Source organism: Pipra filicauda, unplaced genomic scaffold (genome assembly GCF_003945595.2).
Source record: "Pipra filicauda isolate LSUMZ 115617 unplaced genomic scaffold, ASM394559v2 scaffold3_size10097308_pilon, whole genome shotgun sequence".
NCBI classification, from domain to species: Eukaryota; Metazoa; Chordata; class Aves; order Passeriformes; family Pipridae; genus Pipra; species Pipra filicauda.
Genome location: NW_024104532.1, coordinates 3,656,367 through 3,683,947, shown reverse-complemented (window position 1 = coordinate 3,683,947; position 27,581 = coordinate 3,656,367). Strand labels below are relative to the sequence as shown.

General features: G+C 43.3%; 1 protein-coding gene across 3 annotated transcripts; it reads left to right on the top strand.

The window, feature by feature from the left end:
• The first annotated feature begins 424 nt into the window (after positions 1-424).
• Positions 425-26,884, top strand: CREBRF (CREB3 regulatory factor). Of its 3 annotated transcripts, XM_027718768.2 has the most exons (10): positions 425-917; positions 10,175-10,352; positions 11,336-11,461; positions 12,499-13,582; positions 14,069-14,170; positions 16,931-17,125; positions 19,145-19,334; positions 19,774-19,847; positions 20,232-20,354; positions 20,972-26,884. In XM_027718768.2, exons 2-10 carry the CDS (start codon positions 10,344-10,346, stop codon positions 21,085-21,087), a joined length of 2,019 nt encoding a protein of 672 aa, XP_027574569.1. In that variant the 5' UTR covers positions 425-917; positions 10,175-10,343; the 3' UTR covers positions 21,088-26,884. The 3 variants fall into 3 exon arrangements, with proteins under 3 accessions (XP_027574569.1, XP_027574573.1, XP_039241215.1); XM_027718772.2 differs by lacking the exon at positions 14,069-14,170 and having other exon boundaries at positions 428-917; XM_039385281.1 differs by lacking the exons at positions 425-917; positions 14,069-14,170 and adding an exon at positions 6,727-6,746.
• Positions 26,885-27,581: the final 697 nt, after the last annotated feature.

Genomic DNA, 27,581 nt, shown 5'->3' with positions numbered 1-27,581 from the left:
ATAAGTAAGATTAGGGAAACTGGCTTCAAAGTCTTGAAGACTTTTAAGTCATAAACACTGGCAGTGTGTAGAGTGACGGTTCAGGTCAGCTTACAAATGCTTGTAACTGCTTTTGTTCATATTGTTTAAGAAATGCAAATATCTGCATCTGTGTCCTGCACAAGATATTGTTCTGGAGAGTTTCTTGAAGTTTACTTTTCCTGTACTGTAAATCATGGAAGCGTTTTACTCCTGTGCAGGGCTGAGTCAGTTGTCAGAGGTGGGTGGCTGGTCCCTTGTTTCCAGAATTAAATGCTATGGAGTCTCTGGGGGAAAAAAAAAAGCAATGTGGTGAAATGCAAAAGTTGTCTAAACAATAGAAGAAATATTCTTTACAAATGGCAAGGTAAGAACGGTTGGGTCTTTTTTTTATCGTTTTTATTAGCAGTGATTTCTCCAGTTGTGTCTTAAGCAGTCCAGGCCAGCCACCTGTCACTGTGAAAGGTGGTTGTGTGGGTAGCTGGAGACAGCAGGAAAAGTACTGAACTGCAGATACAAAATGGGTGGATGGATGAAGGGGGTAAGTACGTGACCAGGGCTCCAGGGGGGCAGGATCGGGGGACTGGATGTCGGGGCAGGAGCCCAGCACAGCCCCAGGAGCAGCGGCCGCACCACCCTCTGCCCGCGGGCACCCGCCACCCCGCCTTAAATACCCTCCGCGCTCCCCGCTGCTGTCACGTGACGGGGCGGCCGGCGACGATTGGCTGGCGCGGCCGCCTTCCCCCCGCCCCCCGCGCGTGCCCGCCCCCTCGGGCCACGTGAGGGGCGAGTCACGCGATTTCCGGGAACCCGTCAGGAAGGGACATAAACAAACAAACCCGGGGCCGCATGGAGGGGCCGGGCCGGGGCGTGCGGGGCGGCGGCCCCCGCTGAGCGCGGTGAGTGGGGGCTTGGGGGTTACCGGAGGGGCCCGAGGGACGGGGAGACCGGGGGTTCGGGGGCTCCAGGGCGTCCGGCGGGAGGAGGCGGTGTGGCCGGGCAGGGGGCTCCGGGAAGCGAGAGAGGGAATAGAATGGAGGGAGGGCTGTGCCTGCCCGGGGCACTGGGACGGGGATGGTGCGGGCGGCCCCTCCGCCCCGCTCGCCCCGCGGGGGGTGTGGCCGCCGGGGGAGCAGCTGTACGCGGGGGGTGTCCAGTCCCGGAGCGGAGAGATTTGCGGCCGGGGGGACGCGGTGGGAGGGGGCTGCGGGGACGGAGCGCGGGCCGAGCGAGGGGTTGTCGGCGCTGTCCCCTCCAGTCTCCGCCCGGCAGGAACAGCCCGTGCCTTTACAAGGAAAGCGAGTCTCGCCCGCAGAGCAAAGCGCCGTCCTGCCAGGGGAGCACTGGGTGTGTTTGGCTGCCCGGGGAGGCAGAAGGGCTCGGCAGTCCCTGCGCTCTGCTGCCTTTCGGGCTTGTATTCGCCTCCTCTGTATTGCGACCTGTTTGAGTGTCCGAGCGGGTCGGGGGTGACCCGCGGAGTGCGGGCTCTCTGTGCCCGGGCGCACCGGTGCCCGGCGGGCGGCTCCGCTCCGGAGCGAAGGCTGCGGGGCAGAGCGGGCGGAGAGGGGTCCCCGCTCTGCGAGTGCGGGGCAGGGCGGCGGGAGGGACCATCCCCGCTCCGGCGCGGCGTTTATGTAACGACAGCGCGGGGGGGACGGAGGTTTCGCTAGCGAGCGGGAGCCCCGCGAAGGGGCTTCCCCCGGGGTCGCCCCGGCCGCCCGCAGCCCTGGCGGGGGTCGCTGGGTGGGAGACGCTCCACATTAGACACGGGGGCCCCTCGTTGCCGTCCCTGCTCCGCGGGGTCCGGGGGCGGCCAGAGGGGCCCGTGGGGCCGGGGGGGGCGCGGGGGTCGCGGGGCCGCGGCGGGAGGGGGTTTGTTTACATGTCGCCTCACCCAAGCTTGAAAGGGCCGCTGGGCGGGTGAGCGGCGGGCGTGCCGGCCAATGGGGGCGCGCGCGGCGGGGGCGCGGGCCAATTAGCGGGCGCGGGGGGCGGGGCGGCAGCGGGCAGGGGTAGGGTGCGCCGGGCGCTGGGCGGCGGGGCGGCCATGTTGGCCGGAGGTGTGTTAGTGGGTCAGGGCCGGGCCGGGGGCGCGGGGGGGACGCGGGCACCGCCGGGGCTGTGGCTGCCGGGGGGCACCCGCGGCCCCGGCCCCTCGCGGCGCTTTGCCTCAAGGGGGTGTGTCCCGCCCGGGGGTCTGCACCGGCTCGGGGCGGTGCCCGCGCGCGGGGGTCCCGGTCCCCGCGCTGACGGGAGGACGGGGCGCGCTCCCGGCTCCTGCCCCGAGCGCGCTCCCGCTGATTTGGGTTATAAAACATCGGTAGGTTCCACGGGCCGGCTCAGGAGCCGCCTGCGGGGCTCAGCGTGTCCCCTACACGGGTGTCCGACACCTCTGCGGGTTTGGATTAAGCTCACTGAGGCTCCGAGCGGGGGCAGCTCGGAGAAAGCCCCTCCTGTCACCGAGGAGTAAAAAATCTAAACTTTATGTCCCCTCTGTCCCGAGGGTCCCCAGCCTGGACGTTGTTCCCTGCCCGCAGCGCCGCTGCCGTGCCCTACCCTCATCCCTGTGAGCCCACGGCACTTCTCAGGGCATTGGCTGCTGTGACTGAGACCATGTCACAGATAATTTCACTGTGTCACACTCAGTACAAGACACACGGTGCTTTTTCAGGCTTCTCTGTGCAACAGGCTGAACAGCTTCGAGCACTCAGCTCTGCCTGCTGAAATGTGCAATTCTCGCTTAAAGTAGTCGTAATTTGGCTGTTGCTGCCACTCGAGAGGAAACTTGTTGAAATCATGCAGTACATAACCTGCAAAACAGAACCAGATTCCTGTATTATCTTTCAAACACTTCTAAATGTTTTAAAGATCGTGATTAAAATGCCTCTGGCCTAAGGTAGCTTAACCAAGGGCTTCTAAGCATCCATGTCGGGAGGATTAGTTATGATTTTTTTTAAATATGTGTTTTCATAGTAAAAATTACAGAGGGGCACACACAGGTGCTTTAGAAACCTGGTCGGTTTTTATTGTTGACAACTTACTTGAGAAGTGAGAATTTCTACGGAAAATAAGTCACAGAACCATGGAATGGTTTGGGTTGGAAGGGACCTTAAAGGTCATCCAGTTCTACCCCCTAACGTGGGCAGGGACACCTTCCACTAGACCAGGTTGCTCCAAGCCCCATCCAACCTGGACTTGAACCCTTCCAGGGATGGGGCAGCCGCAACTTCCCTGGGTGTGACTGTTTTAGCAGGAAAGATTTCCTGCTAAATTTTCGTTTGGTGAGGGTACTTTTTTAGAGGCATGAAAATAATAACTCAGGGGCCTCATAGAGTGTCGGTAGCCAGAAGTTCACCTGAGCCAAGAAGGAATTGTCCTGTGTTTAATGGGAGTATTCTCTGATAAGAGCAATCTGCAGCAGAGGCATCAGGCCATTGAGCACTCTCCCCGTGTGTTTTTTAAATAAGGAGAGAAGCAAACAGGTGTGTGAAGGACAAAGGTTTGAAGTCCCTTCAGCATTAGCAGGAATTAATTGGAACAAAGAGAAGCTTTTGTCCAAGTAATAGACTGATAGTATGGGATAAATAAGGGAACCCACTCGTTTAGATTCCCATGGTCTGTATGTCCATACTGTGTGGTTTGGGAAGCTTAACTAAATGATGTTTTAACAAAAAACATTTATAAGGAAATTTGGTGTTGGCATTGGCTTGAAACTCAAGGCAAAAGCTTTCTGAAAATCGTAAATTTAAGGTTTAGACTTTGCTATAATTCCCCTGACTGTATATTTTTTTCCTTCGTCATAAGAGTTGTGTTGCTTTTTGTTTTTTTCCTGGGAACTACAGAATTAATTTTTTAAGCCCCAAAAGGCTTTGCCCTGTTAGAAAAAAATACAGAAACAACATCCTCTTGGGAAATAGAATATTGCTGGAGATTTGAAGCTGAATTGTTGGTTAGTTTTGCTTTTGTTTCTCTTTGCTTTCAGCCCACTCTGCTTCAGGGGAAATCTGTGGCTCAAAAAAAAATTGAATGTTATTTTACTACTGATTCTCTTGTGCAAACAACTCTCCTAAGTCTGCAGTGTTATTTTAATAATGGTTTATGCTATTAATATTTTAACTATAACAAGTTTTTTTTAAATTAATTGAAGCGTGGTAATAGAGTTCTCATAAGTTTAACATGCTGCACATCATACTCTTGCCACTAAAATAATAATAAAATCTCAGTCTTTGTTCCAGAATGTACAGAAAACTACTTCTAGTAGGAATATATTAATCTGGGCATAGTTGTTATAAAATATGTAGATGCTTTATGTTTGTTGGTTTAAAAAATAACCCCTTTTCTTTATTCTGCCTCCTGCATAATGGTCGATATCAGTCCAGGCTGGGGTATAAACACAGTATGGAGAATGCACAGATGGAGAGCAGCCCTGGGAGAAGGACTTGGGGGTGCTGGTGGGGGAGAGGCCGGAATGACCCATCCCAGAAACCCCCTGTGTCCTGGGCTGATCCCACAGCGTGGGCAGCAGGTGAGGGGGGGATTCTGCCCCTCTGCCCCGCTCAGGTGAGACCCCCCTGCAGAGCTGCCTCCAGCTCTGGGGACCCAGTGCAGGAAGGACATGGAGCTGTTGGACCAATTCCAAAGGAGGTACAAATATGATTAGAGGGATGGGGCAGCTCTGCTGTGAGGAAAGGCTGAGAACTGGAATTGTTCAGCCTGGAAAAAAGAAGCTTCAGAGTGACCTAATTGTGACCTTCCAGTACTTGAAGGGAGCCAACAAGAGAGATGGAGAGAGACTATTTACAAGGGCCTGAAGTGACAGGACAAGGGGGAATGGCTTCACACTGACAGAGGGAGTGTTAGATTGGATATTGGGAAGAAATTCTTCCCTGTGAGGGTGGTGAGGCCCTGGCACAGGTTGCCCAAACAAGCTGTGGCTGCCCCATCCCTGGAAGTGTCCAAAACCGGGTTGGACGGGACCTGGAGCAACCTGGGATAGTGGAAGGTATCTCTTCCCATGGCAGGGGGTTGGAACGAGATGATCTTTAAGGTCCCTTCCAACCCAAACCATTCTATGTTTCCATCAGTTATTGGGATCTGCCTGTTTGCTGGCATAGCTGTGGAACATCCCTAAGCTGAGTAACAGCATTAGCAGGGGGGGTACACGAGTGCTGTGTTCTTCTGGTGTCTCAGCAGCTCTGCTATGGGAGGCGTTGCATGTGTGGAGACCAGGGCTTCTGTTTATTAGTATCACTTCCAGGTCTTGAAGTCTGTCTGCTGTGGGCAAGTAGTATTAGAAAAATAATACTGGAGGGGGAAGGCATAGTCAGCAGAGGAGAGGGAACAAAGACAGTGAAGTAGCAGTTTCCCTCTCCTGAGGGGAAGAGCCTTAGCAGAAGTGAAAAAGCCTGCACATCTTTAGTTCTTTTAAATGGCAGTGCTTCATCAAACTCAGGGTCTGGGTGTCTTAAGCAGATGTTGTTTTCTGTCCAGGACAGAAAAACCAAAGGGCACAATGTTTTAGATGCTTGTGCTGGCATTTGAATACAAATCCATCACTGAGAAGGTAGAGGGATTTGGCTGCTTTGGTGAACAGGTGAATGAGGCTTTGGTGGGTGGAAACACAAGAAGACCTTTTACAAAAGTGTCTTTGCTCACTGCTATGAAATAATAATAATAATAAAATTAAAATGTAGTGTCTTTGTAGTAGGGGAGAAAATTAAAAGAATTTTTTTAAGTCTGGGTAACAATTGAATAATCATGTAGAAAGGAAAAAAAGAACATTACTCAGAGACAAAATTAGGAGAAATACAGAATTACAGAATCATTTGGGTTGGAAAAGACCTCCAAGATCAAGTCCAACCTTTTGACCGATCACCACGTTCTCAACTAGACCAGAGCACTGAGTGCCACATCCAGTCGTTCCTTGAACACCTCCAGGGATGGGGACTCCACCACCTCCCTGGGCAGCCTGAACATTCTGAACTTGAAGACTTCACTGAGCAGAGGATGTTCTGTAATAGAAAACAAATTGACATAAACTCTGAAAGGAAAAACAGTTTTAAGAGAAGCATAGGAGAACTTCTTGCATCTCTAATTCTAGTACTTCATAAAATGCCCAGATACAGCAAACCCTGCATTGTACATAATGGTTCTTTTCAAACACATGGCATGGTTTTCGTGCACTTGCTGAAATTCAGAGTTGGGCATTTGGAATGTTTCAGCCTGAGTTTTTAAGTTTGCTATTCAAAGGCTCTTGTGAGCTATTTTTTTTATGTCTGCATCAAAACTGTGACTTTGACAAGCTGTGCTGTGTGATGCAGTCACCATCATGAAAGTGTAATTGTTCATGTAATGCACTTACAGCAGGCATTTAGCTGCTGGGATAATGAGCACTGTGCAGCCAACAAACCAGCACAGCCACGCTCCATGTGCCTTTCCAATGGCACAAAATACACATCTGACGGAAATAGCAACTTTAGCTACAGCACAAATGATTCATGCAGGTGGCTGAGGAAGACTTTCAGAGGTGCCAAGATGAAGCTGCATTTTGGGATTTTCTTTTATAGGGCCTCCTTTGAGGGTGCTGTATTGTGGCAGGAGGGTGTTTTGCCGGCCCAGAGAAGTGTCACATGCACAGGAACTGCTGTGTGTCTCCTTAATGCTGCGTGTTTGGAGTTTAGGTCCCGCTGTCTTCTGGGTTAAATGTGCTGCTGCATCAGTAATCCCAGGTAATGCACCTCCCATCCCATTGTGTGAAGCTCAGTCTTCCAAGGCGTCTTGGGACCACTGCTCTTCTTCAGAAAGTAAATATTAAATACGGAGGATTATTTTTAATTAGGATTTGTCCTTAGGTAATTAGTTACAAACTCTCTAGAACAGACTTTGGTTCCTTACTGATGGCTGCTGGGATTTAAACCAATGTACACATGCATGCCTGCATCAGTACCCCAGATTCTTAAGTGCTAGACAAACACAGCTGCTCCCAAGATCATGGAATCCCAGAATGGTTTGGATAGAGAGGGACCTTAAAGATCATCTCAGTCCAACCCCCTGATGTGGACAGGGACACCTTTCAGTAGAACAGGTTTCTGCAAACCCTGTCCAACCTGGCCTTGAACACTTCCCGGGATGGGGCAGCCGCAACTTCTCTGGGCAACCTGTGCCAGGGCCTCACCACCCTCACAGGGAAGAATTTCTTCCTCATATCCAATCTAACCCTACTCTCTGTCAGTGTGAAGCCATTCCCCCTTGTTCTGTCACTCCTAGCCCTTGTGAATAGTCCCTCTCCATGTGCCTTGTAGGCTCCCCTCAGGTGTGTCTTGCCCTTCCTCACACTGCAGTGAAGGCAGGAGCCTCCCCCAGGAGCAGGAGCACAGCTCTGCACTGATGTGTCTCAAGAGTCTGCAGACACAGAACCAACTCCGGACTGGCTCCTTAATCACCTTAATCTGATTTCCCTGCAGGCTGCTGCCAGAGGAGCAGCACCCTGCCGGTGCCTTGGGCTGTGTATTCCACCTGTGGTTCAGTCCTGCCTGCAGTCTCACCTGTGTCTCTGCTTTGGGGAGGGCTGATGTAAGGCATTAATGGAAATTGTCCTGAAGTAGACATTCCTGCTATATTTATCTTCAGTAATTCTTAACACTGCTGTTCTGCCTCAGCTCTTTTAGTTCATTCAAGGCTGCATTCATTATAGATAACACAACAGCTGGACTATTCTTTTGTAACTCAGTCTTGGGCTGAAAGTGCCAGGAATGATGAATTCTGTAAAAACAGGACTTTAACTGCAGCCTACAAATTACTTTCCTTAACAGCAAGTTCCAGTTCTACATCTGTGCTTCCATATGTGTCGTTGACTTCTACTATACATCTTTATTTACCAGTTCATGAAAAAATCCTGGTGGTTACGTGTGAGCACCAGGAGACTTCTAATGAAGATCTTGATTGTTCTGGGAAATTTGGAAGGCAGTTGGAAGTAGGACTGCTTTGTTGGGAGCATGAAGCATGCCCGGATTGTGCAACTCCCTGAGGCAGAGTCTTTCTTTTTATGTCCTCACCATGTTTTCCCCCTCCATAGAGCTACCAACAAAAACCTTATGTTGTTGAATCCTGGAATAGATCCTGCTGGGATTCAAGTCACAATTAAATATTAATATTATAAAATATCAAGAATGAAAGATAAAGAGAATTACGGGAATAATCAGATTAGCTGATACACTGCTTTGACCTGGGAGGACATGCACTGTCATCCTTAAATGGTGCAATAAGTTTATCACTCCAGTCTGTGAGCTGGTTAAAGTATTTTGAAGGTTTAATGTTTATTTGAGGATTTGTAAATGATCCCAAAGCTGACACCTGGAAGTGTGGGTCAGTTGTTATTGAAATCAGTGTCAGTGCAGAGGAAGTTTCACCTCCCCTTTGCTAGCTCTGTGTGGAATGGCTTGAGGTTTGTGTTTGAACAAAAACATGATAAAGAATAACCAGTGGAGAAGCAGCAAATGGTTCCTTTCTTTGCCTTTTATATCATGCAGTGGCAGAACTCTGACAGTCTCCATGTGAACGCAGGTGGTGGTGGTGGTCTGGTGGTGATGTCAAAGTATTAATCTGATGTTCTGGTGGAAAAGGCATCAATCTCTGCATGGAAAGGAAGTGCTTGGGTATAGATTTATGTGGAAGATTATATCCTTCTCACCTCTCTCTTTGTGTCTGCGAACATCATTTATTTGTTTTAAAGAACAGGCCTTTTCTCCTAGATCAGGTGAGGCTGAGAAGTGACTCACTCATCCCTGCCACATTACCAGTGACAGAAGGACCAGTTCTGCTGTGGTGTGGCCTTTGCTGGGTGAAGGGAGGTGGGGGTTGTTAAAGCGAGTTTCCCTAGGAGACAAACTTCACTTTAAATGCCACTTAAGTAAAGAATTCCCTGGAGATTTTAGAAGAGAAAGAAACTTTTCTCAGGAGGAACTGGCTCTCATTCCCCACAGGACCCCATGAGGAATGCCTCAGGCAGTGGTAGGGTGGATACACTGAGAACTTGTGTGTTACTGGACATGTAACTGTTGTTTTTTATTTTCCAGCTGCTTTTTGCAAAACACGTTTTGATAAGTAAAGACTTCTTTGAATAATGTCTGTTTTCACGACAATCTGATGGACTATATGCTGAATATGGCAAAATAGCTGAGATGCTATCTGAAAGTGGGAATAATCATGGGGATGGTGTCATGTGCTGCTGGGAGGAGGGTTCTCAGTGTAGCTCTGCTGTAGGAGAATACTTATAGTTTACTATTTGTTTTTCAAAACAAGAAAATAAACATAGCCTGAGCAGATTGCACCAAAGTCTGACTTAAGAGCAGTGCCGAGTGAGGTTTTTCCTTACATTGTTAAAAATGCAGGATTAGGCAGGATATGAGGCTCATCTGAAGTAGAGCAGGTCTATAGAAACTACTAAACTGGCAAAACTACTAGCAGATAAATTGGTCCAATTTCAATATGTGCCTTACTTGAAATAATAGAGAAGATATTTTATTGGACAGCTGTGAATGTGGCACAATTTTTAATTAGTTCTGTTGGGGAAGTCTGTCTCTTCCTCTCTGCTGTTGGATGGTGTGAGATGCTTGCTGTGATCATCTACCACTAGATGTTGCTATGTGAGTGATTGATATAATCTTATCTGATGCTGGACGGATTCATCCCTGAAAAAAAGGAGGAGGTATTGCTGAAACAGTATTTCCGCCTATTCTGAAATTCTTATTTTGAGCCATTTGCCTGAGACATTTTTAGAATTTATTGGCTCTGTTATATTAGTCATAAAGATTATTTCTCTCTTGGGTGCCCAGCAGTGTGCTAGTTGTTATTTCCAATTTGGCAGGGTTTTCTCTTCAGGTGTCTGTAGAGCTCGTGGTCTCAGCAGTGAGGAAAAAAGGCAATAAAATGTAGCTCGGCCGGAAAGGTTTCTGCAGCAGCTGTGTTCTGCAGCATCAGTGGCTTTTCAGTCTGTGAAAGATGGCAGGGGGAATAAAATCCTTATGCATTCCAGCATAAGGAAAAATCACTTTTCAGGGGAAATTCTTCCTTCACTTTGGCTGGTTTTTAACCTTTCACCTTTTTTGGTGGAGGATTACTCACTTTCTTGGGGGTTTACTGTGTTTATTCTGCACAGAAGTCTACAAACAGAAGAGCTCCATCAGAGTGAACTGAAGTTATCCTAAGGAAAAATTTCATTGCATGGATAGTGTAAACTCCCTGAGACTGAATTAAAGCTGGAAAGAAATCTACAAGTGAATAAAACAAGAAGTTTGGAATTGGATTTGGGGAATCTGGGCTTGGAAATGCCTCAGGTAAGTCTGTTAGGATTTTATTTGATTCCGTGAATAATTCTGCTTCCCTATTAAGAACAAGAGAAAGTTTTAAGAGCAAATTTGGCTGGCAATAGGAAGGAGAATTTGTAAGAGATCAAATGGTGTATATCTTTCAGAGTCCCAGTAGTATCTCTGTTGGAAGCTGTGGTGCTGCTCTTGGTGCTGTGTTTGTTCGGGATTCAGCCAGGTTGTCTCTTGACGAGGGCGGATGCCTGGAGAGCAGAACAGCCTTTTCTTGCTGCAGTGATTCACACATCAGCACACTGAATGACTTTCAGCAGCACAATGTTTCTCCCTTCCCAACCCTCAGGGTGAGAGTGTCTAGAAGAGAAATAGGGGTCTGGAATTAAATGTAGCAAAAGGCCGTGCTGGCCATTCCCTGCATGCCCAGTCATCCTGAATAATGTTTTTTTTTGCTACAAATTCCACTTGAGAGAGGGGTAACACTCTTGATTTAGTTGTCATAAATTTTGCTTTTGCTACAGTTTCGTATGGAAGCTTTATGAGTTCTAATGGTTCTAAATACAGTCAGCCTGACTGCTTTAGTACAAAATTATTTGTATTAGTGGGAAGACCCTGCAAGCATGTGGTGCCTGCTGATTCTCACAGATCTTGCCAGTACTTGCCCTTGTCTTCTCCAAATGCCAGTGTATCCCAAAACTTGTCAAATGCGTGAGACTTTCAAACTCACAAGAAAGAATGAATGAGCAATGCTCTTGCAGCTCTGTAGTGAATAGAAACATGTCCTTGGATTGAGGAGTTGTATGTAGTCAGCTGCTCTTAAAGCATTCTCTGGCTCTGGGAAATGACATGCTTATCTGTGTAGGTAAAAACCTTCCAGATGCAAGTAGAGCGAGAGTTCAGAGACTTGGAGGAAATGGTGATATACTCTTTCTGTTTTGTTGAGGATGATAACGTGCCTTTTTATAGCATGTTTCAAGTGTCTGTCCATTGTGTTGTAGCCCAGTGTGAGTGGAATGGACCCTCCTTTTGGGGACGCCTTTCGGAGCCATGTGTTTTCAGAGCAGACCCTGATGAGCACAGATCTCTTGGCAAGCAGTTCAGATCCAGACTTCATGTATGAACTGGTAGGTCACATTTCTGTGTGTGTACAGAATTTCCTCTCCTTGACTAATACCCCGAGTTCCTGTAGTAATAGAGGGTTATTTGTTCAAGAATACCGGGAGATTATTCATTATTGCTGGGTACTGGTTAGGGAAGAGCCCAACTGCTTGTACAGCAAATGCTTCCTCAATAGGCATTTGAACAAGCTGGCCATCAGGACAGGCTCAAATAGAGTTTGTGATGGTGCTTGAGACTCTTCCCTACAGTCTTTTTTTTGCAAGAGCAGCTATACAGAATCACAGAATGGTTTGGGTTGAAAAGAACCTTAAAGATCGTTTTGTTCCACCCCTTGCCGTGGGCAGGGACACCTTCCACTATCCCAGGTTGCTCCAAGCCCCATCCAATCTGGCCTTGGACACTTCCAGGGATGGGGCAGCCACAGCTTTTCTGGGCAACCTGTGCCAGGGTCTCACCACCCTCAGAGGGAAGAATTTCTCCCTGTTGTGTGCTACTTCACTCAAACTGTGAATGCAGGGGAAACAAAGTAAAAGTTGGCTTATGAGCTACTAATACGAGCATTCTCTTTTTATTAACCCCTGCATCAAAGGAGAAATGTCACTTGTAGTCATGAATTGGTCATGTTAGAATGAGGTTTTTCCAGGAACTGGTAAACTTGAGCATATGTTCTGTTAAGCACGCAGCAAAGATTGACCTAGATTAATAGAGACTTAGCTTGCCTGTGTGATGCCTTTCATATTTCAAAAATATGGATATTGGTACTAGTTTAGTTAGCGATGACCAGATGAATTTGCAATAGCAGAAAAAGAATCCAGTGTCATTGGAAGAGCAATCTTTTCAGAAGGATCCATTGCTGAAGCACAGAAGCTGTACTTCATTCTGAACCTCAGAAGAAGCTTTTAGTTGAAAGTTGAGGTATCTTCGTATGTTCCCACTCTCTCACACTTCACTGGAATGGAGCTCTCCATATTAGATGAAGTAGAGGACAGAGATGATTGATATTTGTTGTGTATTAATTTTTAACTTGTCTTTTTATGCACAGGATAGAGAAATGGACTATCAGCAAAGCTCCAGGGACAACTTGCTTTCCATGGAGGACTGCAAAGACCTTGAAAACTTGGAGTCTTTTACGGACATCCTGGACAAAGAAGCTGCTTTCACCTCCAAGTGGGAGCAGTGGGATACCTACTGTGAAGACTTAACTAAGTACACTAAATTAACCAGCTGTGACATCTGGGGAACAAAAGAGGTGGATTACCTGGGCCTTGATGACTTTTCAAGCCCATACCAAGATGAAGAAGTGATAAGCAAAACACCGACGCTGGCTCAGCTTAACAGTGAGGACTCCCAACCTGTCTCGGATTCACTCTATTACCCTGATTTGCTCTTTAGTGTAAAACAAAACCCTTTAAATTCTTTGTTACCTGGCAAAAAAATTGCAACCAGAGCAGCAGCCCCGGTCTGTTCCTCCAAGAACATTCAGGCTGAGGCGCCGCTGTCGGACTGTGCTCAGAGGGTCAGCAAACCTGCGACCCAGCCTGCTGCCAGTACACAGATCATGGTGAAGACCAACGTGTACAATAACGAAAAGGTGAACATTCATGTGGAATGTAAAGACTATGTTAAAAAGGCAAAAGTAAAGATCAATCCTTTGCCACAGAGCAGACCAGTGCTGAGCCAGGCACATGCTGACGCAGCGAAGGAAAACACCTGCTACTGTGGTGCTGTAGCAAAGAGACAGGAAAGAAAAGGACTTGAATCCCCGCATGGCCACAGCACACCTCCTGTTTTGCCTTTTAAAGAGACTCAAGAACTGCTCCTCAGCCCACCCCAGGAGACCCCAGGGCTTATCGTGGGGGAGAGCAGCCTTTCTGCCAGCACCTCCGTGTCAGATTCTTCACAGAAGAAGGAAGAGCACAACTACTCTCTTTTTGTAACAGACAGTTTGGGTGAACAGTCAGCCAAGGGAGACCCTGAGGAAGATGAGGAGGATGAGGACGATATTGAAGATGAGGACCATGATGAAGGATTTGGCAGTGAGCACGAGCTGTCTGAAAACGACGATGAGGAAGAAGATTATGAGGATGATAAAGACGATGACATCAGCGATACCTTCTCAGAACCAGGTACCAGCAATGTTGGGCTGTGTTAACGTGGAGGTGAATGGATTTGTCTGCCGAGTGGGAAGGAATGCTGTTGAACTCCTGATAGATCAGTGTTGCTCACCTGTAACTTAAGTTGTGAACTTCCATCCCAGATTTTCTAAGTGCTTTGCAAAATGCAGTTAATTCAAGATCTCTGTTGCCCTGTTTGGTGAAAAACTACATGGTCATGAAACAAAAGTAATAATAGAGAATACAGGAAGCCCAGCTGTAGCTTGAGGTTAGAGCAACTGCAACAAGTGTTTTCTTCTTTTTTTGTGGCTTGATGTGTGCAGAGCTTTCTTGCACTTCTTGTTGCTTCGAATTTATCCAGAGTTCTATTTCTCAGTATGAAATCATATCCTGAGTGATTTCATAATTACTTAAGTCCTGCTGTAGGTACAGTTTTCAACAGAATCCAAAGAATAGCTGCCACTGAAACTAATAGAACCATTTCTTGGTGGTTTTCAGCAGTAACACTTAGTGGGTCTTCAGAGGACACTGAATTTCCCTGTTCTGCATGTAGAAATGGAGCCCTAACAGCAGAAGTAAGAACTAACCTTCACATAGAAGGTAACAAAGGGGTAACATTGTATAAAAATAAAATCAGAAGGGAAAGAGACAGGATTGTAACCAAGGATTAATTTCATTGCAGGAAGTGTTATAGCATTCACCTTTTATAAAAACTTCATAGTAGAGTATAAGAATTAAGGTATTTAGACATTTGGAAATATGTAACTGGGGGGGGGAAGCAGCTGAAATTTTTCCCTTTCAAGAACAGCTTCCATAAAACTTGTCAGCATGAACTCTCATGTCATCATGAACTCTCAGATGGAATTATTTTCCAATTAGATTTCCTAAGTTGGCATTAAACTTGGTAAGCATTATGCCCTTTATGTTACTTTAACATGCACAGAACACATTTTTATTAGCATTTTAAAACCTCTTTCTCCTTTCTGAGGTGAACTCCCTCTGCTTTCTGCATTTAAACGTGGGGGGCTTTGCCATTACTTAGTATATTTTGCCTAATAGAAGTACTTGTAAATGATTGCTTCTCCCATCAAGTAGTCAAGAGATTCCAGAAATGGGAAATGCAGCAACTTATTCATTTGTCAGTAGCACTGGAGAAGAAATAGCAGAAAGGGAAAAGTGCTTGTGAAGGAACAGAGATTGTTTTAAGGAGCTGCATTGCATCAGCTTTGAGCACCTGCACCATCAGCTGAGGGAAAAACACTCCTAAATGATTTGGCAGAAGTCACTGTGACCAAGTGGTTAAGAGGAGGGGTTTTCTGGTTTTGTTTTGGTAGGGCTATTTTTGCTTTTAATCTGGTAAAATGAGGAAGTCATGTCTATACTGTTCTCTGTTCGCTTAACCTTGGTAGATTTAAACCTGAAGCCACAGTAAGGGATGTGAACAAAGATTTTTAGGAGGGGCTTTCAGAAGAAAGAACCTTTCAGATTTCATAGAAGCCTGCCCTCGTATATGATCTTTGCTAAGAGGAGGAATCAAGGAAGAGGAATAAATACAGCACAGAAAATCTAAACAAGTTTGTGTGTTACAGCCCGGGTTAAGACACTGTGCACTGGATTATTTTATGTAACTTTAAAATTATAGCAGGTCAGTGTGCGAGTTGCAAGGCAGGATGTATCAAGTCAATCTAATTTCAGTTGCTAACTTAATTATAGTTCAAATAAGCAAACAGGAAGTCTTGATTTTAACCTTGTTGTACATTTGTACACATCAGCTCTTACAGAGATTTGTTTTCATTGGTTGGATTAGTTCTGTGTGATTCTGAAGATGGGCTAAATTCATGCATTTCTATCTAATGAGTTGCATAGCTAGGCATGTTTTTTCAAGGCGAAAGTCAATGGTCTTTTTGGGAGTATTTTGATACTCATGTCAAACAGCATTTGGGTACGATGGAAGTACAGGTACAAATATTTATGGTATTTGAAACTATATTTATTGTAAATTTGTCAATAATTTTTGCTATACAACAAAAATGTTTATAAAATTATAAAGTGCGTTCCATTGTTTGGTTTGCCTTTAAAATCCTGCATTTTAATAAACTAGAGAATCAAAGTAAGTGAGTTGATGAAATGATTAGAAACAGAACTTCAGAATGGATTTCATCCTTCTGCACACCTAACTTTTATTCATACTTGGGGTTATGAGGTGAGAGTCAGACCAAATCAAGAAAGTTTGTTTTTCCTCTTTCAACTGGTTTTTCAAGTGCAAACAGACTAATTGAATGGACTGTTTTAAAAAGAAGAAAGTGTTCTTTGTGCTGCTGTTAGAAGATGAAGCAGAGCTGAAGCATATGGGGTCAAGGCTTGCTGAGCCTGCAGTCCATGCAGTGGCTTTTCCTTAAGCTCCATCAGAGCATGTGATGCTTTGAAATGCTCCTGTTTTTAAGTAAATGTAAACTATTATGTAGCATTTTAGTACAAAAAACAATGCAGTGGTTTGGGGGTTTTTTAACCTTAGTATAGGTTATCTTTATTTTCTAAAGCATATCTGGGGTTTTAAAACCTGTGGCTTGTGTTTATAGTTATGGTAAAATGTTTCTATGATGTTGGACTGTATTACAGTTTCCACATCCTTCATGAAAAGTTCATCATATCAAGTGCAGCGTAATTTAACGCTAAAATATGATACAGAGGATCATTTCATCCCATTAAAGAGGAGAGGAAGAGATTGAACAGCCTGTGTCCAGATCCCTTCAGTTTAGATGGTCTTTTTGTCACTGTGTCGATAACAGAGCCTACTTCTTCCAGTCTGATAGGGCTCAGTGGTTTGATTTATTCCCCAGAGGTGTTCAGACTCAAGGAAGAGCAGGAGTTGGATTTGATGATCCTAGTGGGTCCCTTCCAACTCAGAGTATTCTGTGATGGAATCATTTTGTTTTATTGTCTTTTGCTAATCCATCTTTATTATCTACTTCTCTTTCCATGTGTTTTGTAAAATGTGGAGGTGAGCTAGGATTGTATTCCTGCAAATTCATGGAGAAAATTGTAAGGACGGAAGAATACTGTCCAGTAGCTGCTGTCTGTGGAATTGTGAGGGACAAGAGCTTAGGGGGTCAGAGAACATAAAGTGACTTTCAGTGCGTAAATATTTTGTCTCTTTTCAACTAATGAAGCACCATCAATGGCTCAGTGTCTATCCCTGGATTTTAGGCAAGTACTTGATGCTGAAAACCAAGTCTGTTATGTAATGTAAAACAGGCCTCATCTGTGGTTTTGCTCTTAACTTGAATACTCAGGCCATTGCTAGAGGGCTACAAACAAGTTCTGTCACCAGTATATAAACAACCCAATGCGTCCTTTTAGGGTATGAAAATGATTCAGTGGAGGAGTTAAAAGAAATGACTGCAATATCCTCTCGGAAAAGAGGCAAGCGAAGATACTTCTGGGAGTACAGCGAGCAGCTGACACCGTCACAGCAGGAGAGGATGCTGAGGCCATCCGAGTGGAATCGGGACACCTTGCCCAGCAACATGTACCAGAAGAACGGTCTCCATCATGGTAAGGAGAGAGTCCCAGTCACAAGTGTCTGTCTTTCATTCTGACACCTTCAGTAACCAAATTCCCATACTTGCAAGTGTGGAGAAAGTGGTGTTTTGGCCCTGAAAATCAGTTGTTTAAACACTGTAAGTCTGTTGCTCAGTTAGCAGGGTTCTGCAGTGTCCAAGGAAGGCACAGTGAACGCACAGTAGGGACTTTCAGTGTGGTTTCTTCCAGAGGAGGGTGGATGAATTGAGAATTGTAACTTCCAAAGGCTCTCAGTGGAAACCCCAAGAGTTCAAAGTTTTCTCAGTGAGATACTGTAAACATTGGATGGGTGGTTTGACTGATATTTGCTCCTTGTAGCTGTTGGTTTCAGTCCTGCCTGTGTTGGCAGGAAGCTGGAAGGGATCCGGGATGGATGCTGAGTTCAGGGTAACTGTGGTATGAACTGAGGACAAGCAATAAGGCACAACTGTCTCTTTTTTCTCCTCCATACTTATTTCTCCCCCCATGTGAATGCAGCACACTGAAGCAGTTACTCTTCTGGGAATAAACTATTTCCTTAAAATGCCCTCTTAGAAACTTAAACCAATTGCTCTAATAACTCTGATTTATTCCCAGTGAGCAATTACTGCACCACAAACATGACTAATATCACCCCAACAAACCACTGTTAGGGGTATTTTTGTTTTCTTGTCACAGGACCTCTTTTTAGGCTGCTCTGTTTGATTTGGTCTTTGAAGGAGAAAGTGAAACCAGCTTCCCTGTTGTAAGGTTAATATTCCCCTTACAGTTGAAAATTACTGTCTTTAACATGACAATTGACCTTCTCTTAAACCAAAAGATTTTTTTGTTACTGTTAATTGTAGATTTATTCAGAGAAGAAAACATTTTTTTCCTCTAAATCTTGTTAGTTTTTAGAGGCTTATTTATCTTGTAGTGAAATATCAGTAGCTAAAGTCCCAACCTCTGCTCCTTCTCATGATGGAACTCTGAACAGCTTCATCTAGTGGAAGGTGTTCCTGCCTATGGCAGGGGTTGGAACGAGATGAGCTTCAAGGTCCCTTCCAACCCAAACCATTCTGTGATTCTAAGATTCTGTACTTGTTATTAAACAACAAATAACCAAACATGCCTTGAGGACTCGATCCCACCAAACATGTGAAGGAAGTGACCTTTCAGTCAGGTGTTTGTGCAAGGGATTGGTGAGATCAAACCCTGTTTAACATCCAAAAGCTACAAATATAACATATGCAGGGTTGTTTTGGTTTTATATGCAGATATACCCCAAGGTCAATAAGCATCCACCTCAGATAAATCATGTTAAAATACCACCTCTGAAATAAATATTTCTGGAGCAGGTTTTGTAATTTTATTAATATTTTCATGCAAGTATCTCTAGCAACCAGCATTTTTAATAGAAATCTAGAAAAGACACATAGCAGTGGCAGAGAATCTTAAGGAATAAAGATTTTGTCTTGAATATGTGTATTTCCTCAGGAAAACCAGGCCTTAAATAGCTTCAAACACATATGAGAGGGGTTAACGGGCCTTCATGTGGATCATTTATGCTCAACATCACTCAAGATCATTTCAGGCCTCATCATTCTTTCTTAATACAGAACTTTAGCAATAAGATTATTTAGGAATTTAATCAAATTGAGTGTGCAAGAGGATATATTGACTGAACATGTGAGTTAACAAGTTACTGCTGGAGCAGAACAACAGGGTTTGAACTTGTGACATACATTTTTCAGCACAGTTGTGTGTATATTGTCTGTCACACCCAGTAGCCTGGCCAGCAGTATTTGCTCTTATCTGATCTGGATAGAATATGAATTGTACAAAGCAGTTTGTCTGGAAATGCTCTTTCTATTGTGAAAGGCCACAGGGATCACATGATTCCAGCCCATTCTCTTGTAATGAACAAAGGAACTTCAAATGCACCCAAAAAAATGACGTATTTAGGAATTTTCTCACAGGTTTGTGTGCCTATTGTGTCAGTTCCCAACCTGTTTTTCTGCATATTTGAAACAGGAAAATATGCAGCAAAGAAGTCACGGAGGACTGATGTAGAAGACCTGACTCCTAACCCCAGGAAACTCCTACAAATTGGTAACGAACTGAGGAAGCTCAATAAGGTGATCAGTGACCTGACACCAGTCAGTGAACTTCCCTTAACTGCCAGACCCAGGTCAAGGAAAGAAAAAAACAAGTTGGCTTCCAGGTATGTGTTAGCTGAAGCTGCAGGGATGAGAAGATTTGGGATTGCTACAGTCTCATGATTAAAGTCTAAGTGATTTTTGCCTGAAGAAATGCTGCTTCATGTGGTAGCTCCTGCAATGGGCTAATTACCAGTTTATCAAAAACCAGGGCAGCTAGCACTTTGGAGCTATAGTTTGCCTGTTCCCTAGATAAGGATGTATTTCCACTGGAAGCTGGCTTCCTTAGCTGCAGGGCAAATGACTGATACACTGATAAAATCCACAAGTGTCAAATGTAATCAAATGCAGGTAGCAGAGTGTTTTCAGTGAAGGGGAGCGAGGATTTTGTACATGACAGCTCTGGGTGTTTTGGTTAATAAGTTAGTGTGGCAAACAAACAGATGCTCTTAGTATTCTGGAATTTTTGGAAGTGTTCTAATTCTTCCCCTCTTCTTACTATAGGGCTTGTAGACTAAAAAAGAAAGCCCAGTATGAAGCCAATAAAGTAAAACTCTGGGGTCTCAACACGGAATATGGTAAATACAACTCTTCACATCTTAATTTTTCTTTTGTTTGGACGAGTGTGTGTTTTGCACCGTGATGTAACCCGGGTCATAGAGAAAACAGTTGGTACAAACCCAACAATTCTGTTGGTACAAAACCAGTCCATTCCATAAAGTATATGTAAATTTGGTTACCTGCAGTGTTGAGCTACTTTACAAATATAAATTATGTAAATGCATGTAGCGTAAATATTTTTGAAAATATTTGTAATATTTGATATAAACTATTACATTTTAATTTTACAGTAAGTTTCATGTGACACTTTTGACACAGATAGTTGTGTGTAGATAACTCTGAATTTCTTTTGCTCCAGGAGGAATATGCTGTAAATCTAATCCAGGTTTTTTTCTTTGCAGATAATTTACTGTTTGTCATCAATTCCATTAAACAAGAAATAGTTAATCGGGTGCAGGTACCTAAAGATGACAGAGGAGTAAACATGGAACAGAAGTTGAACATACTTATTAAAGACACTCTTGGTAAGCAGTAAAACTTTATTGTTTGTCTGTATGTGAAGAGACATCACATGATAGTTTGGGTTGGAAGAAACTTTAAAGCCCATCTTGTTCCACCCCCTGGAACAAGGACACCTTCCACTATCCCAGGTTGCTTCAGGCCTCATCCAACCTGGCCTTGGACACTTCCAGGGATGGGGCAGCCACAGCTTCTCTTGGTAACCTGTGCCAGGGCCTCACCACCCCACACTTCAGTGGGAAGCCATTCCCCCTTGTCCTGTCACTCCAGGCCCTTGTAAATAGTTTCTCTCCATCTTTCTTGTTGACTCCCTTTGGGTACTGGAAGGCTGCAATTAGGCCATCCCAAAGTCTTCTCTTTTCCCAGCTGAACAATCCCAGTTCTCTCAGCCTTTCCTCACAGCAGAGGTTCTCCATCCCTTGGTGGCCTCCCCTGGATTCACTTTGAGCGCAAACAATTTCTGAAATAGAGAAAAGAAAGAACCCTTTCCTGGTTTCGGTTGTCCGTACCTTTAGCTGATCACTGACCAAAGCATTCATTGGCTTTGTGTCACTTGTAGGGACATCCCAGTCCGTGCCATGAGCAGTAACCTGACAGCACGTTCTCTTACCCTCCCCTTTAGGACTCCCTGTAGCTGGACAGACATCAGAATTTGTGAATCAAGTCTTGGAGAAGACGGCGGAAGGAGACCCCACCGGAGGCCTCGTAGGGCTGCGAATACCAATGTCAAAAGTTTAAGACGTGACTTGAGCTGTTCACGGGTCAGGTTCCACCTGTGCTGTTGAGTTCTTCGTTGTAAATCCCGTTCTGGTCTGCATGTCAGCTTAGCATTCTGTAAACACTCACCATTAGGTTCCATTGTTTGGAAATAACAATGTAGTAAAACAAATCAAAGCGTGATATAAAATGCTTCATAGCATTTTTGGACCATAAACCAGATAGTTTCAAAGCTGCTTTAAGCTTCAATACAGAAATGAGAGTTCTTTTTCAAGTGATCTAGGACCAGAATATATCACTTTTGTTTTAGAAGCAAAAACATGGTTTTGCTAGTGAAATTTTTTAGCATGTGCCAGACATTGTGACAGGCTTATGGTCCAAGTAAAATAAGAGGAAGCGTTTTTTTGGTAAAACTGTCAATTTAGAGAGTTTTTTGTTCCTTTTTTTTTTTTTTTAATAATTGGGTTTTCTTTTCTTGTTCTTAAAAACCAGTAAGCTTTCTTTGCAACCATTAACTTGTACATAGCACACCTGGCATTAGAGCTAGTGTGCCATATAAGACTTTAATTTTCTGAGCTTAATATAGTATTTAAATGTCTGTGCAAGCAAGAGAAAAAAAAAGTATATTCTTTGTGCCTTGTATTTTGGGGGGAGAGCTATCAGTATAAGCTGGTAAAGTTTTGTATGAAGAAAACCCTGAGGGGCAAAACCAAGCTGTATAGATGGTAAGATTTTAGGTTTTAATGTATTTGTTCCAGCTCTTAAAATTTTTGAATGTATATAGGAATATGTTGAAAATGTAGATATATGCCACAGAGTCTATGTATTGTATAAAAGATGGCTCTAGAAAACTCAATTTCGGTACTTTGGCCGGAAGAAAACAAATACTTGCACATTAATGCGATTGTTTATTTTTGTACCAAAGACAAATGCAACTGATATGGCGAACTGCCAGTCTAAGTAAAGTTTTGCACAGCTTATATGATACTGTACTGAATGTAAAAACAAAAGAAAAAAAAAGAAAAAAAATTAAAGGTCAGGGTTAGGGATCTTACTGAACTGTGAATTTTTTTGTTTGGGTCCAATTATCTACAGAAGGAGCATTCATACATAACAATATTATTTTGCTGTTCTTGTAGTTCGCTTCCATGGTAGATAAGTTGGTGGCCGTCTTGGAGTCTTTAAATCTTTTTTCTCTGCACTTACTGTAGGAGATTTTAATATATTTGGATTTTAGTAAGCTATTGGTAAAATAGTTTTCAACTTTGAGAATTTAAAAAAAAAAAAAAGTATTTAGCTTGTTGTAGTATACTTCCACCAAACAACCAAAATAAAATTATTTTTATTGTAACTTGTATATATGTAAAAAGAAAAAAAGAGCTACAAATATCTAATTCCTTAGTTGCCACTTTTCCAGTTGATGTATTATTATGCATGTGATGTTTCCAAGGATCAACACAGGCTTCAAACAAAACAAAAAAAAAATTTATAGACTTTTATATTTTTGTACAGGTATTTCGAAACTAGCTTCTTCAGACTTATATGTGACTTATTCTTGTTAATTCAGTAGTTTCTATGATTGAGGAATATTAACACACAGTTCTTATTTGCTATTCTGCTAATAAGAGTTGGCTTTGTAGTCAGTGTTAACGTACAGATTAAAAGCTTTAGCCTTTGATGAGAAAGTCCTTTATCTCAAGGCAAGATCATTCTCTGGTTTCATGGACCCCCCCCTTTTCCTCCCTGTTCTTTCTCTCCCTATTTAAAAATGACAAAACACTGTTTACTGAAAATAGAAATACCAAATATTTTCAAATGTAGCTGCTGAAAAAAATGCAAAAGTCCATGAAGGCTTTCTCCCCACTCCCTTTGGGGAATTTCTCCACTTCATTTCTAGTTTGTCTAAGTTTGTTTGTACTGTGATTGCTTTTTGTTTATAAGTAGATTATTTTTATATCCAAGCTTGTACTATAAAAAAAAAAGCCTGAATTGGTAACAGTGCAGTAAGAGTGGCCGATGGAGGTGGTGGCTCTGCCACACTCGTGTGCACACAGCTTACTTTGTACCTAAATATTTTGGAAGACTCAAAAGGGAGGAGGAGGCCAAAATACCACTACTGAGCTGTACAGAAAGTCTTTCCTACAAGAGACTGAACAAATACCCAGGGCAATTTAGGCAAAACTTTGTAAATCCACTTAAGACTTGCAAAATCTGAGTGGAATGTGGGTGTTTTCGTTTGAGGTGTTTGTGTTGTTGTTTGGGTGAGGTGAGAGTTGGCTGCTGCTTTACACAGTGGGTCTGGTGTATTCCTATTGTAGTTGTTGCAGTTATTCTGGAGCTGCAAATGGCCCATAAAAACCCGACAGAGAATGTCTCCTGAAGTTCAGGCCGTGTCTGTACCAGGGCTGGCACACTGTTGTTCCTTTCCGATGGACTGCTCGGATCCCAGAGCTCCTTGTGCTCCATCCAAACCCTGCAGACAAGGCAGCATTTCTAAACATTAACAGAGAGCAGTTTGCAATCAGGTAAAAACTTCCGTGACAAATTAAACTGACAAGGTATTAAAAAGCCCCTTTTTACTGCTCAGAAATGCTGGGCAAACACAACTTTATAGCTTTTTATTTTTGTCTGAAAACCAGACGATGATTTTGGTCTCGCATTTCAAAGTAGACTTTGAATCTTTCGTGAGTTCCATACCCTCGCATTTCAGTGTTTCCTATGTATTATTTTAAGTTAAAGCTTTGAAATAGTTGAGCTTTTTAATGTTGACACTTTATTTTGTAACTATTTATATGTATGTATATCTTAGAAAAGCACTTTGTTTAAAAAAAGAAAAGAGGAAAAAAAAAAAAAAGAAACTGCGTTTTATATGATTCCTGCCACTTGCTGCTAACTCTGGGCTGGTCAGAATGCTGCAGCGATACTTGAGATAAATAAAACCTGGCAGTAAAATGTAGAGTAAAGATAAGACCTTTTGCTGGTTTAACTTTATCATAAAGGTGACATAGGCAAGCTGTGCAGCTTTACATTTTAACCAGGGGACTCTGTGGCATTTAAACCGTCTAGAAATGGTTGTACTTTAATGCCAGTAACAATCTGCTTCCTCTAGTGTCATTAAAATATATACATTTAGTGTATACTTATCACAAACAAAAATCTTATAAGGGTATAAAAACCAACAAATGTACATGTTCTGTTTTTTGGCAATTGTGGCATGCGTTTTTTGGGTGATCTTTAGAGAAGACCATTTTCTAAAGATTTTCAGTGTTCATACATGGTATGTGGATCTTAACGAAGTCCTGGTTTTTTTTGTTTGTTTTTGAGTGTAGGCATTGTGAATATTCACTTTTAATCCTATATCCAAAAACAATGATATATTTTTTGATTTAATACAAACAAAAGCTCTTCCTTTTTCTGATACACTGGATTCTCTAGGATTTGTTTCCATATTAAAAGCATGCTGTCATAACTGCTCTTGTCGAGATCTCGTCAGTCTGAACGTAGGTGCCACACTTGGAATCGATGGGCTGCTTGTTCTGCTGTACCATGTATGACCCTCGTCCTTCCCCACTTCCTTCATGACAGATGATGATGTGGCTTTATATTGTGCCTTACTTGTACATCTAGAACTAAATGTTTTTCATTCCCTCTGAACTCGTCAAACCCTCTGAAATGGAATCAGAACTGAAGAGAGCGCGGATAGGTCTGATTTCAGTTTCTCTCACTAGTCCTTTTGTATTTATATGGAAGACCAGTTTTTGAATGGCCTTGCAAAATGTGGGGGTGCTCACGAAGGGTGTTTTTTAGCCCGAAACCCCTTTTGCTAACGCTTCCTTTTCTGGTTTATTGAACACATTTACCGATACTTGGTGAGTACTTTTCTTTTTTGGATGAGAGAGACTTACTACTAAAGCTATGTTTACGTGTGGATGGGCTGGATTTTCTTATCATACCAGTTGAAATCATTGTGATTTAATAAAGTTGCATTGCTGTAAAGCTGATGTGAGAGTCAGGCTCAGCTGTGTTCAGTTCCTAATTCTTTATAGATTGACTTTTTTCCATACTAAGAGGGCCAGAGAAAAGTTTGGTTTTTTAGGAAACAAACAAACAAAACACCAACCTAAAATGGATGAAAGGTCTTTTAACTAACTTAAAAGCAACCAGACACTTCTGAAATACAGTGGTGTCAGTTTTAATTTTATTTTTAAAAGACCCCCTCCATATTTATCTGATATTTGCCTTCATTAATAAAACAGTTAGCTTATTCATGAACTATAATGACTGGATGTGCTTTTCTTTTCCATAAACCATTTAAACATAGCTATTTTTTTAAAAGCTCTAAAAAGCTTTATCAGGAGAATTTCCAAGGGTTGTGTACAAGTTGCCTTCAGCAGAAATAGCAAATGCAATTCTGTTCCTCAAACGTGCTTGCTCGTCTTCCTGAAATTCTGTGGAGGCACAACCCGTTTATGGACCGTGAATGTCAGGATCTGTATTTGGCTTTGAGACCTGAGTTTCAAGAGTACATCTTATCATGACTTTATTTTCTTTTTAAGTTGGAGGCTTCAGTTGGAATCACCTAGTGAAGTGTGCTGCTAGATGTGGTCTTGGCTTATTGACACAGCCTTGCACACAGCTGAGGTTTATTTTGTTTACCCCAGGGAACGTGTGAAGTACATTTCAAACAGTTACTCAGTGACTGATCCTTCTTGTAACTGTATTAAGGGCATTAGTATGTTGAGAAAACACCACTTTTGAATATCTCCCAGTGTAAATTGGGATTCTTAAATGTCATTAATGAATGATGGCACTTTTTAGGTTGTATCTTCTTTGCAGCATACAAAAATGTCTCTATCTTTCTACTATTTACATTTCACAATATGCCATGTTTTCCCCCCAGTGCTTTTAGAAGTTGTGTGTGTGCATTCTGAATTATAACCCTCAGCCTCTTAGACATTCATGGACTTCCACGGGAGCAAATACTGACTCTGCATTTACTGTCTTTCTAAGGAGCTGTGGACCCAGAGGTATTTTAAGCCACATTTTTTCTTCCCCCTTCTACCCCCACCCCCCCCCCAAAAAAAAAGAAATACAACTCCAACCTTTTAGATAACATCTTTATTCAGAGTTTTTCTGGAGTTAAAAATATTTCATGGTTGGTTGTCTTTGTAAGTCAAATTTGGGTGACTTAACTAGCTCCTATAGGGAAAACTTCAGTATTGGATTTGGTATTGGCAAAAGCACGTTCCACCCTATCAAAATCTGACTGGGAAAGAGAATCTAGTAGTAAAACTTAATTTTATTAATCTTTCTCATAATGATCAATATTCATACATTCTGATTGGAATAGTGTATTCTCCAGGAATATTATGTCCAGGGAAAACTTATTGCTCAGTATTTGTGGTTGGGTGAACTCTTAAGGCTGATGGCACATGCAGATGCAAAAAAAAAAAAAAGGCATTTTAAATGAAACATGGCATCCTGTTCCACCTATGCTTGGGGTCATGATTGTAATGCTGTCCTTGATATTCTATAATCAACTTCCAACTGGAGCTCAGAAAAACTTACTAAAAGTCTTGTCTCTGTTAGAAAATAAATTTACCTTGTTCAAAGCATGATCTGTTAAGAGTTGCAATGTTTAATGTTGGTTAATAGTTGTGCAGTTTTATTTTTTTGAAAAGAGGCACAATTAAACTATTGACTTTGTTTACTCTGTCACCTTTGATCCCTAGCACTTCTATTCAGATACAAATTCATCAATGTATGCAACATCCTTTGTAATTTAAAATAAAAATTGTGGAGGAAATAATGTCTTGAATTATTGTGTGTGTGGAGTGATAGCGAATGGAATCAGCTCTCTTGAAGTAAGTGCCTTTGGTCTTCTGGTATTTTCAGGAACTTTCCTTTGGAAGTTGAGAGGGAAGAAAAGAACTTGTTTTTCCTTTCTCATGCCAAAAGCTGCCTCTTGAGGATGGTGGATCAGCATGGTGGTCCAGCAAGAGAATCTGAACGGGTCATCCAACTGGCTTCCTGCAGTCTCTGTGAAAATGGTCTCCAACACCTTTATCCAAACGATCTGAGAGCAGGAGAGGGAGGACACAGCACCAGGGGAGGAGTTTGTGGAAAAAGCAAAGGGCCATTGCCCTACATCTTATTTTGGAGGAACAGAAGGGACGTCATGTTCCCCCCCCCTTGCTCGTGGCCAATGTTGCTCTGGGTCTGTCCACCCAGAAACCTCAGGAGGGTATTGGGTGTAAACCTGGAGCTTCTCAGGGGAGAACTTGCTCTATTCAACTCCCTGACAGGAGCGTGGGGCCAGGTGGGGTTCGGGAACCTAAGGGAACAAGGGACAGGACGAGAGGAAACGGCCACAAGCTGTGCCAGGGAAGGTTCAGAATTTCTTCACTGAAAGGGCTGTCAGGCATTGGAAGGGGCTGCCCAGGGACGTGGTGGAGTCTCCATCCCTGGAGGTGCTCCAGGAAAGACTGGATGTGGCACTCAGTGCTCCTGCCTAG